Source organism: Motacilla alba, chromosome 2 (assembly GCF_015832195.1).
Source record: "Motacilla alba alba isolate MOTALB_02 chromosome 2, Motacilla_alba_V1.0_pri, whole genome shotgun sequence".
Taxonomy (NCBI): Eukaryota; Metazoa; Chordata; class Aves; order Passeriformes; family Motacillidae; genus Motacilla; species Motacilla alba.
Window position 1 is genome coordinate 131,416,262 of NC_052017.1, and position 20,058 is coordinate 131,436,319.

The following is a 20,058-nucleotide window of genomic DNA, read 5'->3' on the forward strand; positions in this document are numbered from 1 at the left end:
ACATTGTTCACTCGCAGAAAATCAATTTATGAGTAATTTCAGGATGTCTAAAGCCTAAAATTTCTTTAAGTCTCCTTGCAAGCATTAACATAGGCAAGAATCTATTTTCCAACATGACTACAGTATTCGAGCATACTCATTTGGTTAGCTGCCACTGCCACTGGACAAAGGGATCCTGAAGAGTTTCACCATTATGGAAAAGTCCTGGAACACCAGGGAGCAACTGCCTCTTGTTAAACTAAATAGTCTACTACTATAATAGTAGTTTGTGGTCATAATCGGAAAAAAGTAGTTTGTGGAATACACTCTCTCACAGGATTGTGTTTCAAGCAAGAGATGAAGTTATCCTCTTAGACAACTCCACAAAAAAATCCATTAAAATTTTATAAAAAAATTAAAAGCCCTCCATGCTTCTCAGTTCAGCAAATCTGAAATAGCTGCAAACGAAAGCCACAAAAGCAATTTCCAACTAGCAAAGGATCCATTGGAGCTCCTGATAATGCCTGAAGTCCTGATGGGCAAGGACTGCACTGTGATGGAGGCCACATTCCAATTGTGAAGCCTGTTCATGTCCTCCCCACAGAGATCATGTGGAAACTTCCAGCACTGTGAGTTCCAGGCAGTCACTGAAGCTTTCACATGACCCATTCAGCTACGCATTTTAATGTGTGGACGTACTCCTACCTCAGAATAAGATAATGCCACACCTGCTGAAATCCAGTTAATCTGGACATGCAGAATTTTCTATTTGTTTTTAGCAGACCTGTTACTAAACAGGCAAACCAGAAGTCAGAAAAGGTCAAATCCTACGAAGCTTGAAAGAGGAAGGGAATCAGAGCTACTAAACGAGGTATTCACAGTTTGCCTTACAGAGAAGAAGCCAGAAAAATCCAAGTGAAGCGAAGAGGATGGTAACTACAGATGCACACAGAGACATGATCCACAGGCTGCGGGACCCTATAAAGAGGGAGTTGGGGCACAGCAGTTAGCATAGAAAGGAGGAGGTTAGCACAAACTTAGTGATCTTTCACATGGTGTTAAGGGTGACCAGGAGCTGTGCTGAATTCCGTCTCTGAGAAGCCGCCACACAGGAGGCGGTTGGTGGTGGCTGGGGTATTTCCCCCACCTGCACTCAAACCACCATGGAGAGGTGCAGCCCTGCTCACTACACACTTCCCTTCAGATGTATGGAAGTAAACTTCTGAAAAACAGCAGGTCTGTATGGTTTGCACAGTTGCATACAAAGGTAAACATTAAGAGCTGAGGAAAATTTCCTTTCCTCTGCCTCCCTGAATGCTGCTGTGCAAGGGTATTGGTTTGCATTCACAGTTTACAGCTTTGTCACTGCTTGTTATCTAGGGACCAAATTACTAACTTGCAGGAAAAAAAAAAAAAAAAAACCAAAAAAAACCAAACAAACAACCAAAAAAAACACCACTTCCAAACCACACAGGTATGAAAGACCACTTGATGACAATTTTTCATTCCTGGAAAATTATCAAAGCTGGAGCAAGTGATTTACCTTGTGTTGGATACAGCTAGCTAAGTAAAAGAAACCAAAGCCAAGAATTAGTCACAGAAATTAGCACTAAAGTATCAAGTTTTTCCTAGATTCAGATTAGGACCTACTCTAGTAGTTGGTCATAACATTTTATTAGTAGCTACCTTTATCTCCTCTTTCAGCAATGGTGAAAAGCTAAGGATTTAGACTATTAAAAAAGTGTGAACATTACAGAATTTAACTAGTTTCTCTACCACATTTTAAGTGAACTAACAGAAGGGCTTAAGTCAAAGGGAGAGGAGGTGTATGATTTTAATAAACATTTTTCTTATTAAAATCTTGATATAGTTTAAATATACCATACAGAGGAAAAAAAGCTATTTATAAAGCTACATACATATTTCAAGTCAATGACGACAGCATATATCATTCTAAATTCCCTCTCTGCTTACCAGAATGCCTTGTGTGTGTATATATGGTGAGCTGCTGTGCTATCTGCATAACTTTTGTCTAGCTATACATTACAGGACTTAAAAAATGCTTAATCTATATACAGAAATATATATACATATAACATATATTTATATGTTATACATACACATACACTTATATACATATACACACAATACATATATATATACACAGTACTTTACATGTATATATGGCCTTTCATCCAAGGGCCTTGGATAATTCTTAGTACATCAAGCCTCACAAAGCTTTGTGAGGGAGGGAGCTTTATTTTACAGACTGGAGTTTTGATGCCTATTCTAAACAGTTTCTTTTGTTGCTTTCTACTAACTTTGCACATTCCAGTTAGAGGCCATTTTGGTAGTGGAAATAATCACAGCAGTTTGATAGCCAGGCATAAGGTAGATGTTGCTTTGTACCTTTGTAACTTATCCTCCTTAGTATAAGAGAACAGCCATACACCAGCATTAATTTTCTCTACACTAAAATACCTCTACCTAGATTTGTGAGGCTGTACTGCATTTTCTTTTTAGCATAGTAAAATCAGTTTTGAACTTAAGATACACTGGAGGTCACAAGAGGAAATCTAGCTCCAATCCTCATACATTGAAACTATCCTTTTCTAGGATGATCGATTTAGAGGAAGTATTAGTACCTGCAGAAATAATTCTACATCTCTTTATTTATCTGCAGTTTAACTACACAAGCCTGAAACAATCTGCCTTATTTAGAAAAGAGGATTTTCAGCATCAATTTGGCAACTGGTGATCAGAATTTGTGGTATCAACTGTACTCCATACCTTTAGCAACTAAATAAATGAAGAGGCTTTTTTGAAAATCAGATGTAGGTAACTTTTGGTCATCCTACAACTAGCTGACAGAAAGGAACACCCAGGAGCTCTGGCAAAGGTGAGTTCTACTAGGATTTGGATGGAACATTACTTCAGCTCTTCCCAACAAAAGGAAGGGAAAAAATTCATTAATATGGACTAATGGGATTGGAGAAGCAAGAAAGAAGAACATCACCACCACAAAAGTTCTTATTCCTCAATGTTTCAGTCTGCTAAGCTTTCATAAATTTATTTTGACACAGAAAAAGTAGCTCCTTTCTTCATCAATCAATTTCTAACTCAAAAATCTCTCAAGCCTTAGGGAAAAGAAATCCTAGATCATGGTCAAAGACTGCCCTTCCCAAAACTAACCAAGCACTTCAAAAGTGAACATACAGTAGAACTCACTACAATGACGTTTGAGAATTTTATTCTAACCTAATTGCCTTGAGAGTTTTCAGAACAAGCCACTTTTCCTTCAAACCAATTCTGTTAAAAGGAGGGGTTGCCTGGCCCATTTCTTTCAGGATTCTCTGCTAACTGTAAAATGTAGGCTAAATGTCTTCTGCATGTCAATTTTTCAGCTACACAATTCAGATTTTTAATGACCAACTATGTTTAGTGTATGCTGTTAGCTAAAGTATAAATGGCTTAATAAATAAAAACTATTGTTTCTTCAGTATGACTTGGTATTTTGTCTGTAATTTCTTTATTAAAAAACTGTAACAAGATACTTAAAAAAAGGCTAGATACAAAAGAAGTTAAGCAGCTCACGAACATTAAAGTTTTCCAAAAAATGTTATCTCCAATAATCATGATCTTATAAACATTTTACAGTTACCAGAAAGTGCCCAGGCTGAGTTTACATAGTTAGATAATGTAGTACAAGTGTTGGGTTAGAACTGGTAGTGGAACAATCTCCTGACTGTCTGTTCACTGTAACAAGGATACAAAAATGTTGATTGTGAACTATGAAATACTGTGCATTGGCCTCATCAAATATGTACAGGGAAAAAAAAAACACTAAAGGTACAGATTACATGCAAAATATTAGTGATGGTATCTGATGTGCCAGAGTTCAATGCAATAGAACAAAAATTGCAATGGAAGTGGTTTCATAAGTGAACAATCCCAACTCCGGGATCTGAGCTGTCAGGAACTTTTTACAAGTTCAATATACATGATACACAACTGCAGCCAACCACAAATTAAACACCATAAAAAAAGTTAAAAACACAGAACATACTTAATTTTTTATTTTGAAATTCCCTACTCCCTCTATACAAGAACCTTTGCTGAAACACTTTCCACAAAGGCAGCAGTGAATTTTCAGAACATTTTACATATTTTCCCTCAGCAAAAAGATAAATCACAGTGTAAATTATATTGTTCTGCTGTCATCTTTGGCTGGGGTTAGGCAAAGGAGTTACTGACTAGCAAACTGTTGCAATCACATATTGCTAGTGCTCCTTAGGCCTTTATGTTACAAATTTAGTACAGGAATGTTTGCATTTAAATCTTTGAAGTACCACCAGGGGTATGACAGCATTAACTTTCATAAACTTTTATAGACAAATGGAAAAATCTACAAAACTTAGCTAGTAATATTACACAGCAATACACACTTTTTATACTCTACACAAAACCAAAATTCTTGGTCTTAATGGCGAGTAACAATTTTTGTTTCAAAATCTGCTTAGAGGAATAGAGTGGGACATAAAGGCGAGAAATGCAAGTGTTTGCTGTTGGAAGATGTTGGTCATCTGGTGGCCTTATTGTGATCGATGGCATAGGCTGGAACCCCTCCTCGCTGGCAGGCAATGATGGACTTGAGGTCCAAAAGTAAACCTGAAAAAAGAAGACAGCGTTTAAAATTTAAGATTCATACTGCCTACAAATTGTGTAGGGATAGGTTAAAAAAGAACTGCGCAGTCACAGCAAGACTGATCATACTATGTTCTCTTCAATATGCCACACTAAACTCCACAGTCATTCTACTTTCTTCTGTAGTAGCTTCCTTCACTTCCTTTTGTCAACTGCTCATTCATAAAACTGATAAAAGCAGCACTCAAAATTATCCTGTATCAACAAATCCTCAGTAAACAGCATGTCCAAATATCCATCTGGGAAGGTGGTGACTGCCATCACAAACTGAACCAGGAATCTCTCACAAACCAGTCAGAGACTACAGGAGTAGTCTGTAGTACTGGTACAGACAAAAGGGAGCAACAGAGAGTATTTGGTTTATTATTCAAGTGTGAAATACTGAGCCACCACCAAGGTGTAAGCATAGACACTCTTTGAAAAATGTGCTCTAGGGTTTCCACTTTTCAGAGTACTCTTTGTTTCCTTTTAGTAGACTGAAGTTAAAACCAAACCATTTTAAGAGGTGTACAATGAATAAAATTTATAGGCAAGCTTTTAAAAATGAACTCCCCTGAACAGTATATTATTCTTTTGTGCTTCTCATCAGCTTCTCACTCCTAAAGGGCTTTGAGAAGAACATGGTATCATTACCGACATCTTACAGAGAGGACACAAATATTGCCCTCAGGATACACAGAAGTCAGGTGAGTAGATGATGCATGAAGAGATCTTGACCTCAAAACCCCACCAGCCCACAACACAGTTGAATAACCACAGTTACTCATCTTAAGAGCAACTGTGCAGAGTGAAACTGTGCTTCTGTAAGAGACCTATGAACAGGGAGAAGAACACACCATGCTTACTTTCAGTTACAAGAAGGTCTGGGATTCACACCTGTTGTTTCCAGAACCAAGTCTTACCCAACCCTACTACCCTGCTCTGCTGCCTTAACTCTTCACAAAGTCTCTGCAGGTAGACACAGTTAAGAGCAGTATTGACACCAGTTATTCCAATTCTTCTGCATGTTTCCAATGGGAATGGACAACTTACCAGATCTTGTCTTTCAGTCATACTCATCTTCTCAACTATGGACCAAAACCAACGCTTGAATTGCAAAAGCTTCTCAGCATTTTCTCCTGTGTGAAATAACAAGGTACACAATTCAGCTGCTACATGGGACAATAACATTAAGAGACCTGTTTTCCGTGTGCTGCAAGTTGGATCTCAGCTACAATTGTGTTCATAAAATCCTGATATTGGAGATTAGTGATTTCAAAACGAATAGCTTTGAATGCAAGGCCAACACTGACATAACTCAGTACCACTCCCACTCCTCCCTCCTTACCAAAAAGCCCAACTGCAATAAACGCAGTTTAAATATTATGTAAGAAGTATTAAACTTGCATCCATCACATTTATAGTTCTAGAGAATTTTCACAAGAAAGATATACTGCCAGTAATACAATCCATGCATTTAACATCTAGTGACAGTGAAGCTGGAAAACATGCTTTCTCCACCCTCACTAAACTGAAGGTAAATATTTTCCAAGGAATGTAAAAAAATATCCCAAGTAACAACTTTATTACACTTTCACTGGCTTATTAAGTAATGGCAGACTTACTACTTCAAGTTTAATGCTAGTAACTACTCCACACAGAAAAAAACAGTATTAAGTTATACCTGCAACTCTATTTATGACTAAGTTATTTCATACCTGATTCATCATTGAAAGAGGTAAAGCTGATTAGCATCTGCACATTTACTTCACCACAGCCATTTACCAAAAGTCTGAAATCTTCTGCTGTCAAATCTTCTAATGAATTCTTTGGAAGTACATCCAGGAGCCCCTTCCTCATTGCCTTAAGTGAAAACCACAAAATGCACATTGTAACTTTTAAGATTGACTTTAAATACATTACTCAAAAGTTTCATGTGAAATTCCCTTTAACTCAAGATTCATTATTCTCTCAGCTGTTCTTTTCCTTTAAAGCTTTATCATCTGAGATGCAAATCTTCTGTAACAAAGAACTGCACCAATTTTTAAACCCTACCTTCTAGAGCAAAAGAAAGCAGTACTGGTTTGAGCTAGTATTTCACCAGGAGCAGAAGCACATGAACTCTTTTAATGCTAAAATGTTCAGGTATTTTGCTAAGCTGCACTGAATTTTATGAGAATTTAAAAAAAAAAGGAAAAAAACCCACGCATCTTCCTTTTACTTTGCTTCCTCAGACACATGCCAACTCTGCTTCAAAAGTATTACACACACAGACACACATACACATATATCCTATATAAGTAATGTCCTGAAAACATAGCAAATTTCATATTCAAAATGGAATACTACGAATCAATTTGCTTTAGAAAATTCCAAAATCAATACAAGTGTAACGGTTTTCAACTCTTAAACAAGAATCAAACTAGTAATATATGCAGACATGGAGATCAAGTATCTTAATTCCAGGAACATGTTCTTTCTGTGAGAATTTGGACCTCATCTGCACAGATGAGGCCCCCTATCTCAGATGTGCAGCAGGAAACCACAATGAGCACAAGCAACGACGTTTAGATGTAGCATCATGACAGACTGGTCTTCAGTAATTGTCTATAAAAATATATTATTCTGTAAGAGTTATTTGACAAGAGCTTAAAAAAAGCAAATAATTTTTAATATGGTTTTCTAGTCAATTTTTACATTTCTTGCCAGGCTAGTATAAGTGGTTTTATAAATGATTTTTCCTTAGAACAAGGATGCAAACAAATCAAAGGTAATAAATTATTAAGAACAAAGTAGCTGCCAAATACAAAGCCAAAATTCCAAGAGGATTTGTGCTATTTGAGCTCAAGAAATAAACATATATACTTAACCAATGAGACCCACAATAAAATAAGTTATCTTTCATTCTATAAAATAAATTACTCAGTCTTCACAGTACTGCATAAACAGCTATACAATTACAAAAAAACATTAAATACTTTTAATCAAGCTCTCACGACTTCAAAGAAACCTGATTAGCAGCACCACAATGAGGAGAATAACTAACTGACGGAAAAATGAAAGATTTTTTTTTTTTCTTCTTCTTTTTAAAAAAACTCCACTAAAGACTTACATGTAGAGGCTGCTCTGCTACTACCAACATTCGGTGTTCTGCATATTTCCGGACATACTCGTATACATTCTGAGGAGTGACTGGTATATTTACACCATTAGAAATAAGCTCAACCTATGGCAAAGAAATAAGAAACATTTGAAAAGGGGAAAAAGAAAAGGGATATAAAGGAAATGAGATTATTGCAACCACCACTGTATGCTGCAGAGTGATTTATTGCTCAATATACCTCCAAACCCAAGTAAAATTCAGTACTACAGGTTAAAGATTCCCTAGGATTTAATATGGTTACCAGGGTCTAGGGTAGCCTCTATACCATTTTCAAAGAAAAAAATCCAGGCTTCAATATCTAAGAACACTGCACTGAATCCAAGAAGAATAAAATGTTTTATCTGCCATCTGAGAAGAGCCTGGATTATGTACACACTACACCCTGCATAAGCTGTCAAACTCTGAAACTACAGAGCCACAAGTTTAGCTGTGCTTACCTGCCCTCCACCCTCCTCCTTACACAGGTCTATTGCAAAGGCTAAATCCATTGCTGCAAACACTGCATCAGCATCTGTGCTCTGGGATGCGAGGATGAGCTGCCGAAGGCTTTCATACATAACTGGGTCAAAAAAAGCAAAGTCGTGCCAGTTCACCTATTAAAAAAAGACAGAAGTTTGAAACATAACAGGTGTTTAAGAATGTATTCAAAATTATGTGATCTGTGCCAGATCTATGCACTAGCAACAAAGGATACAAACACACAGAAATAAATGCAGGTAAACTCCTACTTTGAGTCTGCTTTAGAAGGTACATTGGAATACTGGAAGGAATACATATTCAACAAGAAAAACCTTAAGAGATTACTTAAAAGGCAATCACTCTTGGAAGACTCAGGAGTATTTAAAGGCCATTTCTCCCTTTAACTCTTTTTCATTAAAGATTATACTATGTTGGGTAACTGATGATGTGATCGAAACTGAACTTAAGGAAAGATCAGTAGTAACAAACCTTGGTTTAAGTTTGCTGGATCAGACAGAACTTACAATGCCACTGACTAATGCATCAAAAGTGCAGTACATGATTAGCTTTTACTGGACCAGGGTAGCAGTTTTGGTCAAAAGTTTAAGTAATTGTTGCTCTGAATTAAATTTCACCTACACCTGAGACAAAATTTGAATTACAAATTAATTCCATGAGCTCTCTCAAATATGCAGAAAAATGCTTTTCTGTAAGCTATTGCCTAGTATTGTCTAACACTATTGTTTCTGAGTCTCAGGAAGAAAAAAAGCAGACACAGTATGTAGTTCCTGAAGAGAGCTGAAGGCTAACCTATTACAAAATCATTACATCTTAGTCAAATACCTGACTTCTAGTACATCTACTCTGCTCAAAATCTAGGAAACGAAAATATTAAATTCTCAAATTAAAGTTCTCAAATTAAAGTCCTCCATGCAGTTCTGAGTATCAACTCAGCTAGTTAATACATATGTGGTATGGGGGAAAAGCCCAGTTTTATAGACGAGGTTTTAAGTAATTACAGGAAATTAAAATTTTTATGTTCAACTTACCTTTCTGCCAAGTAGAACTTTGATTACATGTCTATTTAACGTGATGGGACATAATTCATTCTGCAACAAGCACAATCCTAGGATTCTGAAAAAAAAAGTTTGGAGTTTGTTTTGGTACAGCAGAAATTACACAAGAGACCTTTCAGCAAACTCACATTTAAGAGTTCTAATATTCTAAGAATTAAGCTGGAGCCAGCTTTGCAAATGTATTGGTCACAAATTAAAATCATGGGCATATATAATTGAAAAATAGAAGGATAGAAAATTAAAATTTAACAGGAAAACAAACCTTAAGTTGACATATGCAAATTCCCCCCTACTTAAGCTCAGTGTGAGAAATAGAGACCATAAAAAAAATACATGTTTTTTCCAGCTTGGATCATTGGTACTCTCCCAGGTGTTGTGTATAATTGTCTTTTACATTTCTTCAGACTAAAAAGTTAATGGTAGAATACCTGCCAATGTTTCGGAAACAATTCAGCCTTGCTTCTGTGTTTTTACCAGGTCTTGGTGTATAAAATCCTCGTTTTCCAGGTTGGTAGAAAAGCGGTGCGTTATCATCCCCATCATCTGTATCATCCAATTCCATATCTACTACACTGCGGCTGGATCCATGTCGCTTTCTATTTTCCTGTTTTGAAAGTCAAAACAGCAATTAACAGACTTAATTCTAGTTACTGACACACATCAAGCTATTTGCTGCAGGACCCAAAGATTCAGGTTCCATTGGTTAAGAATTCCTTTGATATTTCCTAATGATGGCATTTTATACTTTTGACTAATTACTGTTAATCCTTTCAAAACAGAATGATTAAACAGAACTTTGTCTTGCATGATAAAGCTTCCAATTGCTTCCGGTTTTAAAATCAACTGATTAAACTGAATCTTAGATAAATTTTGTACAACAGGTCATTACCTGTACTTTATCTGAAGAGTCTAGCAATCCAAGATCCAATATACTGTCAGCACCGTTCTCCCTTGAGAAGGGAATAAAAAGGCAGATTTAATTTCACCATCACAGACTCACGGAAGGATAGAATGGCTTGGGTTAGAAAGGGACCTTGAAGATCATCTAGTTCCAGCCCCCTTGCTGTGGGCAGGGATACTTTCCTCTAGAGCAAGTTGCTCACAGCGCCAACCTGGCCTTGAACAACTCCAGGGATCTACAGCTTCTCTGGGTAACCTGTGGGTTACACACAGTTGCAGTGCTCCACTATCCTCACAGTAAAGAATTTCTTCTTGTTATCTAATCTAAACCAGCTCTCTTTGAGTTTGAAGCTATTCCCCTTGAATTGTGACTACATGCTCTTGCATAAAGTCCCTCGCCATCTTTTTGTTGGTTCTCTTCAGGGACTGGAAGGTCAGAATTAGGTCACCCATAAGCTTTCTCTTTCCCATGCTGAACAACCCCAATTCTCTCAGCCTTTCTTCATAAGACAGGTACTCAATTTTTCTGATCATCTGGGTGACCTCCTCAGGACTTGCTCCAACAGGTCCATGTCCTTCCTGTGCTGGGGACCCCTGAGCTGGATGCAGCAGTGCAGGTGGGGTCTCACCAGAGGGGCAGAATCCTCTCCCTCACCTGCTGGCCACGCTGTTTTTGATACAGCCCAGAACACAGCTGGCATGGCCAGCTCATATCCAGTTTCTTATCCACCAGCACCCATCAAGTCCTTCCCAGCAGGGCTGCTCTCAATAAGGAACTGTCATATTCTGAAACCAGTCAGAATAGATTAAACCAAAGCAAAAAAGTCACTTGTCCGAAGAAAAACTATCTAGACTATCAAGAAATAAGCTGCATGTATTGGAGTTAGATGTAGAACAGTACAAGTGCTTTGGCCACAAAATCAGTTCTCACTTTTGATACTTTACCTGCCATGAGCAATAATGAGTTCCATTGCTTCATCAACTCTCGCTCTAAGGGAATCTTCACTAGCTAGTAACAGAAGCAGCTGAGCAGGAGACAATTCCAACAACATTCCTGTGATTTTACTTGCAAATGCCTGGGGATAAAGGAGTGATAAGTCTTACTATTCTCCTCCAGTTCTCTCATTTTCAAATATGATCTTATGAAAGTTTTGGTATTTTAAGGAGAGAATGCATTACAAGATACCTCCTAAGCTAAAAAACAAATTAGAGAAACAAAATCTTAACAAAATTAAAAATAAAATAAAATCATTCTTTCATGTTTGACTACTATCAATTATGTTTCAATTATTTCAATTATGGATAAGGAATTAAATTTTTACATTACAATATGACAAGAACAATCATTAAGTGTATTAGGGAAGTCTTACTGGTTGCATTGCTTGCACTCGAGGGTAGAGCCGTTCTCCAAGGGCTTGTCTGTGTGCTGGGAGAGGGTCAGGGTCATCGCTGGGATTTCCTTCTGATGCTGGTCTAAAAGGCCGTGTGTCAATGGACAGTTGTCTTCTGAAGTCCCTTAAGATAATCAGAGCAGTTTGTACTCATTTCAGGGGAAAAATTCAAAATCCTCTGGAACAATATTATTTGCACACAGATTGATATTATCATTAGCTTTACTGCTGGAATAGTAGTGTTGCTCATAGCTGCTTGGAGAGAATGAATCAGAAAGAGAGAATCAAAATAAACCAGATATTTTAGTATTACTTGTGTTTTGGACACAGCAGTCAGACATGCCACCAATGGCACTGCTGTTTCTAAACTATCTCACAATTTTATTCGAGTACACAAGTTTTTGTTATTGTTTTAGCAGAGGAAACTGATGGCCTGTGGTGAAGACACAACCAATTAATGATAAAGTAAGCATAATAGTTCTTTAAAGAATTAAAGCTAGAGACCAAATTTCAAGAAATTACCCTGCAAATCACTCCTGAAAGAGACTCCTTTAACAAGAGGAAGTAAAAGTACTTTCCTGACAATATCCAAGGCAATGACTCTATTTGATAAAATATCTCCATCAAGATAAAGATTATCACTTACCTATCCCTATCTCTCCGAGAACCAGTTCGCAAGCCACTACTTCTCCGCATTTCTCTCTCTCGCTCCCTTTCCCGATCTCTCTCGCCCCTATTTCGCAATCTCTGCATCAGACCTGAAGGGCAAAAAACCTCATAAACTTAAACATCTTTATATTTCTCTCTCCTACCTAAGTTTCAGTGTAAGGAAGACTAAGGTTTGGAAGAGTTTGACAGACATCAATGAAACAGAACCACTTCACTTGAAGCAGTGATTGGGTTCAGCCAAACTTAAGAAAGGACCTGAAGTGTTTGTACCAACTTAAAAATGATAAAATACTTTAAGAGTTTTCATATACTTTCAAAACCATTAAAATGTGTTTGTGGCAACTCAGATGGAGCAGCTGTAATAAAACATATAGGCTCTTAGTAGCTAAAGTCTTGACAATTATTACCTGCTGGAGAGAAGGACACTCAAAAAATCTGAGCACATCTAAAGCAGACTCCTGTTGCAAGAAAAATAAGAAGTTCCTGTTTCTGAAAGCGTGGGGGAGGGGGAAGCAGTTTCCTTGCTCCAGAGAACTAATGCATAATTTTTATGGATTCTGGGCTGAGCTAATAAGATATGTCTATGGCACAAGGCCAAGTATTTCTATGTAAATAAAGCACCCAAGGTTTTTAGTAATATTTTCTGTAGATTAACTGCTGTGCATCACTTACTTGTATGGGTACCCTTGTTGGCATTCTGAATACAATCTAGATTTGGCAGTTTCTCATTTGACAGAAAAGCCTGTGCAATAGCAGTATAAAAGCTTCGTGCTACACCGCTGCCTTCTCCGGGTTCATCCTTAAAAGTAACTTTCACTCTGTGTACAGCCATCGGAGTGGTAGCACACCTGCGACCAAAATGATTGTTCAGCTGCCTCATGGTCTGCTGAATTAGAAGATCTCTGTCTCGATCAACCTAGTAAAAAATACCAAAAAAAAAAAAAAAAAAATCTTTCTTTACCAATTATCATTCTAAGAGATTTTCAGCTTCACAACAGATTTCTGGACACTGCTGCACAGATTCAAAAAATAACAATCAGACTGGGAAAAACAACAGAGTAATTGCAACATAACTCACAAAGTACGATTTAAGACACCTGCTTGCAGACTCTGAAATACTTTTCCTATCAAGTTACTGTAGTAATTCAACTTTTAATGAAAGTTTATTCAAAGATAAACTAACATTTTTTACCTCCAATGTTAAATCCCTTGATTGCTGGTTTCTAAGTTTTTCCATCTCCCTGCGGAATTTCGATTCCTTTACTTCAAAGCCACCTAATTCAGTCAAGATCTAAAAATAAAAAAAAAAAAAAACAAACCCCAAAATCAGAATAAGTAGAGAGAGTCACAATGTAGTTGTAAGAGAAGTGTCCTTACACTGAGAAATACATACCGATCCAGGCTCTGCTCCAACATCTTCCATGAACACTCTACCAAACAACTCCAAAGAAAGGCGCCAACGTCCCAGCAACATGTCATGAGAAATAACCATGCCCATGAAGCTACACTGAGGCCTGACAGAAAGAAGAAAAAATTACAGATATGTGGAATCAAGTTAAATTTCAGACACATTTTGTATACTCCAGCTTTTTCTTACCCTCTGCATTTAACTGGTTTTTATTCCTGATAAACAACAACACAGTATGCTAAGTCTGTGCACAAAAGCACATGAAGCTGCTTCGTTTCAGCAGAAACATAAGCCTTGCTTCCAAAGGGTAATTACTCCAAAAGCATGTAACTTTTGGTGCTATGTGGAATGCACTGTTACTGGTCTCCCACCAGCCAAGACCTTCATTTCTTTTAGAATAGCTGTAATTTGAAGGGAGGGCAGGTCAGTCTGTAACTGCATTAAGTGTGGGCAGCACCACCAGACACAGACGGCAAGCTGTCGATCCCAACTGCTCAGCCTGGCTACCCAGGACATCACAGCAGGTCTGCAGCAGGAAGTCAGGGAGTAAAGGAATTTGTCTACAGTTTGCACAGACCTCTTTGAAGACTGTTCAAGTATTCATTTTAGAAGCTACTAATCACAAACTACAAATGCAAACTAAATTAAGCTACCCATTTTAATTTCAAAAAGACTTTCCAGAGTCCCAAACAGCCATTTAGCAGAGCAGTGATATTTCAAAACGTAATTTTTAACTCAGCTACCTGAAAGATGTGAGGGGTGGCCCTTCACTTTCTGTCAATCCTATCTCTGCCAACAAGCTGCTTTTCAGTTGTGCTGCAAGATCGTGAGCTGAAGGTCCTGGCTTTGAACTCTCAGATTCTTCTGTAGGCACATTTTGTTCTTCCCCTTCCTTCTTCTGCCGATTTTGCATGCTCATGACATTTTTTAAGTTGGCTGCGTAAGACATTTTAGTTGGAAGAACCTAAAGGAGAAGTAACATTTAGCTGCACTTTCAGAACAGACTAGAAGGCTTTTTCAGCACATATGTTCATAGGTGCATATTTTAAATCACACAAAAGTGAACATTGTAATTGACCTGTTAAAACACAGTGACCTCAATCATTTCGATAAATACAGAAAAAAAATATTTTCCCCACTGTATGTTTGTATTTCACATGCTTGCCAATTAATGTTCAGTCTGAAGGCAAGTCAAATCTACTGGATGGACTATAGGAAGATTTAAATCTTTTTATCAAAAATAATTATATAATTAGCATTCCAAAATTAACTCCAAATTGTACTGCTGCATTTAAGACTATTACCTGAAAGCTGCTGTAAGTCAATAATCATCAAGTTTCTATATTAAGCATACTTTTCATAAAGACTTCAAGTTTTCACAGGCACGAGGCTTTTAAATTATCATTCTGAAAGCTACATAAAATTCTCTCTGAAAACATTAAAGTGTCTTTTTAAGGAATGAAGTTTCTAGTTTAAATTACCATATTGTTTAAAATAATAAAGCTTTACATTTACCTCAAGGCAGTTTCTATCCACTGTAACTTCCACTAAGCATTTGCCACTGTTGGCAGAAGACGAGTACAGACCCTGACTGGGTCGGCCGAACAGATCCTCTTTGCGAGCATTTGGCTGAAAAGCAACAAAATTGTTCTGGGTCAATAATACACTTCGGTGAGGAATGAAAAAGCAAACTGCAGTTTTCTTCCAAAACACTATCTCTGATGTCACCTGTAATAGATGTGGCTGGTCTGCCAAGGGGATGGCCTCTGCCAGAGGAACCTCAAAAGGATTGGGTGGAATGCAGCCCAGGAATGTCATAGAGTCTGAGCGCCTGAAAAATGGATGGTTTTGGCCAGTCTCTGCTGGGAGAGTGTCATCATCTTTGTCGTTGAGTGTAGCACCTAAATATCAGAGATTTCAAATCAGTTTTCACAGTTATAAAAGCAAAGGACATAAAATACCAAAAATTAATATCCTTCCCTATTAGCTACCTGACTAGAGAAGAATCTCTGCAAATTTAGTACTTCTACAGGATGCTTCTGCAAATGGTGTATCTTTATTAATTTGCTTAGTTATAGTTTTTATTCTTTTTACTATACCTAGCTTTACTGAACATTACTTCTACACTGTATATAGGAGTACATATTCTACCATTTTCAGCACAGTTTCATCAGATCAAAAAGATCAGCATAACTATGATTCAAATTTTAATGTAGAATGAATGGGAGGTAAGGAATGCTGCAGTTTAGTGAGAAAGAAGATGAAAAGATGGCCCTGAAATGCGACACAATGAAATAGGCAATGCTAGAAGAAACTTGGTAAAGTAACAATGCTAAGAAAATCTTACTAAACCCAACTTTACATATACAAGCAGCAAAATTTATTCAAAATCTCAGCTAGCTAAAGGGAAAAAGCACTAACAAAGTCTGGCATTTTGGTATGCTACGTCAATTTTTGTATACTAACTTTGATTGGTATCATCATCATTTTCATGTTCTGAATCTTCGTTGTCAAGACCCAGTTCCAAAAGCTCACGAGTTCTTAATAAAAAACACCCAGAACAACAACAATAAAAGAGAAGAAAATAAAAAAGAGTCAATAATCTTAAAGAAATTATCAGCAAAACATCTGTATCTGTAGCATAATCAGGAAGTGTACTTAAGAGTTATACATAACAAAAACAAAACTAAGACTGAAGCACCATAGAGAACGTATCATTACATACTCACTACATCACTCACACGGTTACCCTTAAAGCCATCTGGCCACCTACCAATTTTGATCTTAAAAGTTACAGCTTTGGGCAGTGATACTTGGTTTTAAACACTACATCAATATAAAATCCTAGGAACCCTGCATTACTGGAAGAAATATCCAAGTGAATACTATTTCAAAATTTAAAAATAATCTCACTGATGTAATTCCAGAAGGTAAGTCTGCAAGCTGCACATTAAAAAACTTGATTTCACTATATTATACTACTGTTCTGTCAAGAACTTTGATTAGTATTGATTTCTGGCAGTTTATGCATTGTGAAACGTGTTCTGAAACTAGATGAAGACTGACAAAATTCATTTTACTCAAACAACTAATATGTCATCTAACAGAAGCAACTGTTTGAGCCACTCATTTTCAACTGAAAAGGTCTAGGCCTTCACAGTTTTAAAAGCATTTCATGCTAATTTCCCAATTACTTAATGAACAGTTATTTGACAGATTTCAGTACGTTTCAGAATTTTTCTGAAATTCTGAAAAAATTTCGGAATTTTTTTTTTTGAAAAGCAGCTTCTGGAAGTATATTATTGCCTGGAAAAGTTAGAGCTGTGGCTTTAACTACTGTACTATAGCGTTCTTACTTGTGAGGAAACTACTGTTGATAACACTCCCCTCTGGTACACCTTTGAGGTCATAACAAACCTTACATTACTAAAGATAAGCAGAACACAGTATTGCAACTGAAGCAGCAGTCCGATACACATCTAAAATATAAGTATCTCATATTTTGCAGGACTAAATTTGTAGAGAAAATGTAAAGTTAAGTTTGACCTGCAATATTGAAAATCAGGAGCAGAAAGGGGCAAAATTTGCATTTAACTGTTGACTAGGACTGCTTGGGTACATTACCTAAAAACCTTTCTCTAGTAAGAAATGAGAACAGATGGTGTAGACTACCAACGGATGGACATTTCTATTAGCATTAACTGGCATTTGAAATGGAAAAAAATATAAAAAGAAATCTTAAAACATCTTAAAATTAATAAACACACCTTGTAAAATGCCATAGTTGAAATAGCAGTTTTCCAACTCAAGGACATTTTCAGCTATTAATTTCCCTACTGTGCTTTAAATATCAGATAAGTCTCAAATGCATATAACCAAATAGAAAACAAAACCACAAAGCCCATTATATCAATGACATTTTCTCCAATGTCATCTCTAACATGTTTGACAGATATCTAAGCAGGTTGCTATCTTGTCAAATGCGTGTCTCACGTCATTAACTGAGAAACTGTCCTGAGTATGTCATTGAGAGGCACTGCTAAGGAGATAAAAATCCAACTCAAGTTTCAACAGTAAGAAAACATTTCACAGTATAAAAAGAAGTAAACAGGGTACTGCAACAGGCTTATCAAACACAGGTACATTATATATCATTAAAGAAATTCTTTTTAGAATATGTATGTTACTACACAGACATACAGATTAATGCATATATTTATGTAAGCTGCTGAGGAACAATACCAGTGACTGAAACAAAATGGCTTACGCCACTTTTACGTAGGTTTTGTTTCTAGCAGTCAGCCTCAGTACCTTTTCCTTTCCAGCTGAGGAGTATCCAGTGTTGTCTGCTGATTCATTGCTTTAATCCAATAAATAAGGGCTTGAAAAACATATGCTACGTGCTTTAGAGAGCAGACATCTAGTACAGGAAGAACATCTGAGTGCTCATCGTTGTGAGAACGCATCAAGGACAGTGCGTAGTTCAGGAAATCACCGCGTGCTGACATCATTCCCTGACGGGCACTGAGCAAAGTAGCACGTCTAGTGAAGGAAAAGGATTGAGTACAGAGACATCAGGCATCACAGGAGAACACGTACTTTATTTATAAGCCCTATATTTGAAATTTGGATGTAAAATCTCAATGAACTTCATACAAAAATAGTGGTAACAAGCTAAAAGTATAGAACAAGCAGCTCAGATGCAGTACATTGTAAACAGTTAATGCTCAAGATGAATCTACTGTGTCAGTATAAACCAAATAGTAGCAACAACACAGGAAGCCAACTTAAATCAAAATAGCAACTGCATTACAGAGCTGCAGAATTAGATTCCTAGGATGTCTGTGAAAAAGATTTGACCATAAAACTGATAATTCATACTGCATGCAGTAATCAAATTGTTTTCATACCTTCTTCCCTCAAGTGTTCTCAAGCTGGCTTCCTCACGGGCTGTCATCCTTTCCCTTCTAGCTGAGTTCTGAGAAGCATGGAGAGGATGATTTGGATGCCCAGGATCGCCAGCAGATGATAAAGCTGAACCATAACGCAGCTGAGCTTCAGTAGAGTCCATGATACTGACCATCCAATTCCAAGTAGGAATAAGCTTTTCTTCCACATAATTCTATAGAAAATGAGATTTAATTGGTTTTGCGAACGATAGAACTAGATGATGAGAATGAAATCTTCCTGATTCCCTACAAAGAGGCTGTAAAACCATGCTCAAGAATTATCGATGATCAGTTTCTGAAAGCTCTGTTGAGACTGCTGATTTACAGTGGTGGTATGCAGCTCCCATTGCTTAACACTTTGATATCTATAAAACATTCTCACCATCTCTCTCTCTTTTGGGCCTCTCTTCCACTCCTCCCCTTATGACCACTCAGCATCTCCCAGGTGTACACAACTTGACAATTTGAGCTGAATTCCTGACTTTCTATTAGTTTTAACAGCCCTCATCCTGCTGCGGGATTATCAGCCAGATCTTTCACCATTCTTCACCCCTTGCAAATTACTCACTGAAGACAACAAAGTTAAGACCTGCACAAAGAACTATGTCTGCATACAAGTCTCACCTCCTGGTCTCATCTTTGCTTCACCTGTTACCACTACTGGCTCTACAGCCTACTTTTCTTGCCGTTTGCTAACTCCATTGACCCGTTGGATTTTTTTGATCCAACATTAGTCTGCTTCCTTCATTCCTCTGCATTCTGGTCTTCAAAAATATCCCTCACACTTCTAATGCACTAAACTAACAAAATGCTGTCTCAACCCCATTTCTGTGTCCAAACGAAACCTCCACTGTTCAGGTTTCCTGTGCTAATACAAACCTCTTGCTGCCTCAGCTGGACAGATCTCCTGTTCACTTTTCCCATAAAGAATCTCTTAAACAGAAAATTATTTTAGCCTTCTCCATAACAAAACTACACTCTCTTATTTCTTTCCCTGTTTGTTTACCCCAGTGTTTGATCCCAGAATATCTTTCTAACCTTCCTCTCCCAAATCAGAAGTCCTTTCCTTCCATCACACTGCAAAAACAGAGCCATACAAATACCATGTGGCTCAATTACAAATAAATATATTGTCAGCAGGTTTCCACATCCCTACGCAGCACTACTAACAGAAAACAGCATCCCTTGATTTCCTGCCCCCACACAGCAGCTGTGTTATTCACAGCTGACTTCTGTACTAAATTCAGTACATACAATTTTACCCTATACACTATGCCCAGGTACAAATTGATACATACTTTCTAAACACTCTGGAGTCCCTCCAGTCTCGTCAGTCTCTGAAACTAAGGTCTACACATGAAAAGGAAGACTACTGTCTGAC

General features: G+C 37.4%; 1 protein-coding gene across 9 annotated transcripts in view; it reads right to left on the reverse strand.

The window, feature by feature from the left end:
* Window positions 1-2,060: 2,060 nt before the first annotated feature.
* Window positions 2,061-20,058, reverse strand: part of UBR5 (ubiquitin protein ligase E3 component n-recognin 5) — an 87,755-nt gene continuing 69,757 nt past the window's right edge. For all 9 annotated transcript variants that reach the window (XM_038130175.1, XM_038130173.1, XM_038130170.1 and 6 more), the window contains 20 exons: window positions 18,639-18,850; window positions 18,040-18,270; window positions 16,195-16,268; window positions 15,457-15,629; window positions 15,244-15,357; window positions 14,472-14,692; window positions 13,714-13,834; window positions 13,513-13,611; window positions 12,993-13,236; window positions 12,298-12,409; window positions 11,631-11,775; window positions 11,206-11,336; window positions 10,250-10,310; window positions 9,789-9,964; window positions 9,334-9,418; window positions 8,263-8,418; window positions 7,775-7,888; window positions 6,381-6,525; window positions 5,716-5,801; window positions 2,061-4,647 (listed from right to left, as the gene is read on the reverse strand). In XM_038130175.1, the coding sequence (XP_037986103.1) occupies window positions 4,435-4,647; window positions 5,716-5,801; window positions 6,381-6,525; window positions 7,775-7,888; window positions 8,263-8,418; window positions 9,334-9,418; window positions 9,789-9,964; window positions 10,250-10,310; window positions 11,206-11,336; window positions 11,631-11,775; window positions 12,298-12,409; window positions 12,993-13,236; window positions 13,513-13,611; window positions 13,714-13,834; window positions 14,472-14,692; window positions 15,244-15,357; window positions 15,457-15,629; window positions 16,195-16,268; window positions 18,040-18,270; window positions 18,639-18,850 (2,913 nt within the window). In that variant the 3' untranslated portion in view covers window positions 2,061-4,434. The remainder of the gene's footprint in view (window positions 4,648-5,715; window positions 5,802-6,380; window positions 6,526-7,774; window positions 7,889-8,262; window positions 8,419-9,333; window positions 9,419-9,788; window positions 9,965-10,249; window positions 10,311-11,205; window positions 11,337-11,630; window positions 11,776-12,297; window positions 12,410-12,992; window positions 13,237-13,512; window positions 13,612-13,713; window positions 13,835-14,471; window positions 14,693-15,243; window positions 15,358-15,456; window positions 15,630-16,194; window positions 16,269-18,039; window positions 18,271-18,638; window positions 18,851-20,058) is intronic.